General features: G+C 38.3%; 1 protein-coding gene across 1 annotated transcript; it reads left to right on the top strand.

Annotated features, from left to right (window-relative positions):
* Positions 1 to 221: 221 nt before the first annotated feature.
* Positions 222 to 1,270, top strand: LOC107576565 (histone acetyltransferase KAT2A-like; the record flags this gene model as incomplete). Its single annotated transcript, XM_016262725.1, has 3 exons — positions 222 to 340; positions 454 to 538; positions 707 to 1,270. Coding segments are annotated over 3 exons (398 nt in total), but the record flags the coding sequence as incomplete, so codon positions are not given.
* Positions 1,271 to 1,276: the final 6 nt, after the last annotated feature.

Below are 1,276 nucleotides of genomic sequence, written 5' to 3'. Positions count from 1 at the left end.
ATTTAGCTGTTTTTCTGTGTAATATATATTCCATATTACTTTATATATCTGCATATATTTGAGACTAAGGTCACACTTGGTCACTTTTAGTGTGTGAAAGATGAGCCAGTCTTAATAAAACCGCAGAATTATGTTGTAGTTCCTAATAAAATTAGCAGCCCTGTCAAGTTGCTATTTTACTTGCAGAAAGCAATTTTTACTTGCTTTTGGTGTTTTATGAGTGTTATTTTTGTACCCTGTGTGTATAAATCATTCTCTTTTATTTGATCTCTGCAGTAAAGAGCTGAAAGATCCAGATCTGCTCTACAACATGCTAAAGAATCTACTTGCACAGATTAAAGTAAGAGGCATGTTGTCACTCACACATTCATTTCAGCACATTAACTACACAATATTCGGGTATATTGTTATAGTATATTCAATATTCTCACCATCTCATCTGTGTGTGAACAGACGCATCCAGACGCCTGGCCTTTCATGGAGCCAGTGAAGAAATCTGAAGCTCCAGACTATTATGAGGTCATCCGCTTCCCCATTGGTAGGTGCTAATATAATCTGCATATACAGTAATGACATTTAACTTCTCTGAAGAGCCGCTATTGAATTAGTTGAACGAGCTAGACTGCCAATATTAATCAGTAAAAGTCTATACAGTTTGAACAACAGCAACTTGCATCATATTGAATAAACCTCTCCTCCTACTCAGACTTGAAAACGATGACGGAGCGTCTGAAGAACCGGTATTATGTGACAAAAAAGCTGTTTATCGCTGACCTGCAGAGAGTGATCACGAACTGCAGAGAGTACAACCCTCCAGACAGCGAGTACTGCAAGTGTGCCAACACACTGGAGAAGTTTTTCTACTTCAAACTGAAAGAGGCCGGGCTCATTGACAAGTAACAGACATCTAGCCTAGGACTATAGATACTATAGAGAGTGTGATCACGTACACGCATATACGTTTAATTTGGATGAATGACATCCAAACTTGTCAAAAGTTGCTGCTTGCTGTTACTTTTTTCTTCCTTATACAGTATAGTTATAAAACTCAAGGTTATATTTGTGTGTATGAGGCTGCTGTGCCAGAGCATTAAGGGAAAATGAAAACTGAAAGTGTGTTTGATGTGGGCGTTAGCTTAGACAGAAATCGCTATTAGCAGTTCTGTTTTTCTGTCCCATGCGCCATTAAACGAATGACTCACGAACAGTGCAAGCTGTTGCTCTACATACTGTACACAAACATTCGGTTGTGTAACATAGTCTTATCCTGCAAAAT

This window comes from Sinocyclocheilus grahami, unplaced genomic scaffold, assembly GCF_001515645.1.
Source record: "Sinocyclocheilus grahami isolate Dianchi unplaced genomic scaffold, SAMN03320097.WGS_v1.1 scaffold3935.1, whole genome shotgun sequence".
NCBI lineage: Eukaryota > Metazoa > Chordata > Actinopteri > Cypriniformes > Cyprinidae > Sinocyclocheilus > Sinocyclocheilus grahami.
Note: the sequence above shows the minus strand (reverse complement) of the source record. Positions and strands in the feature narration are given on the sequence as shown.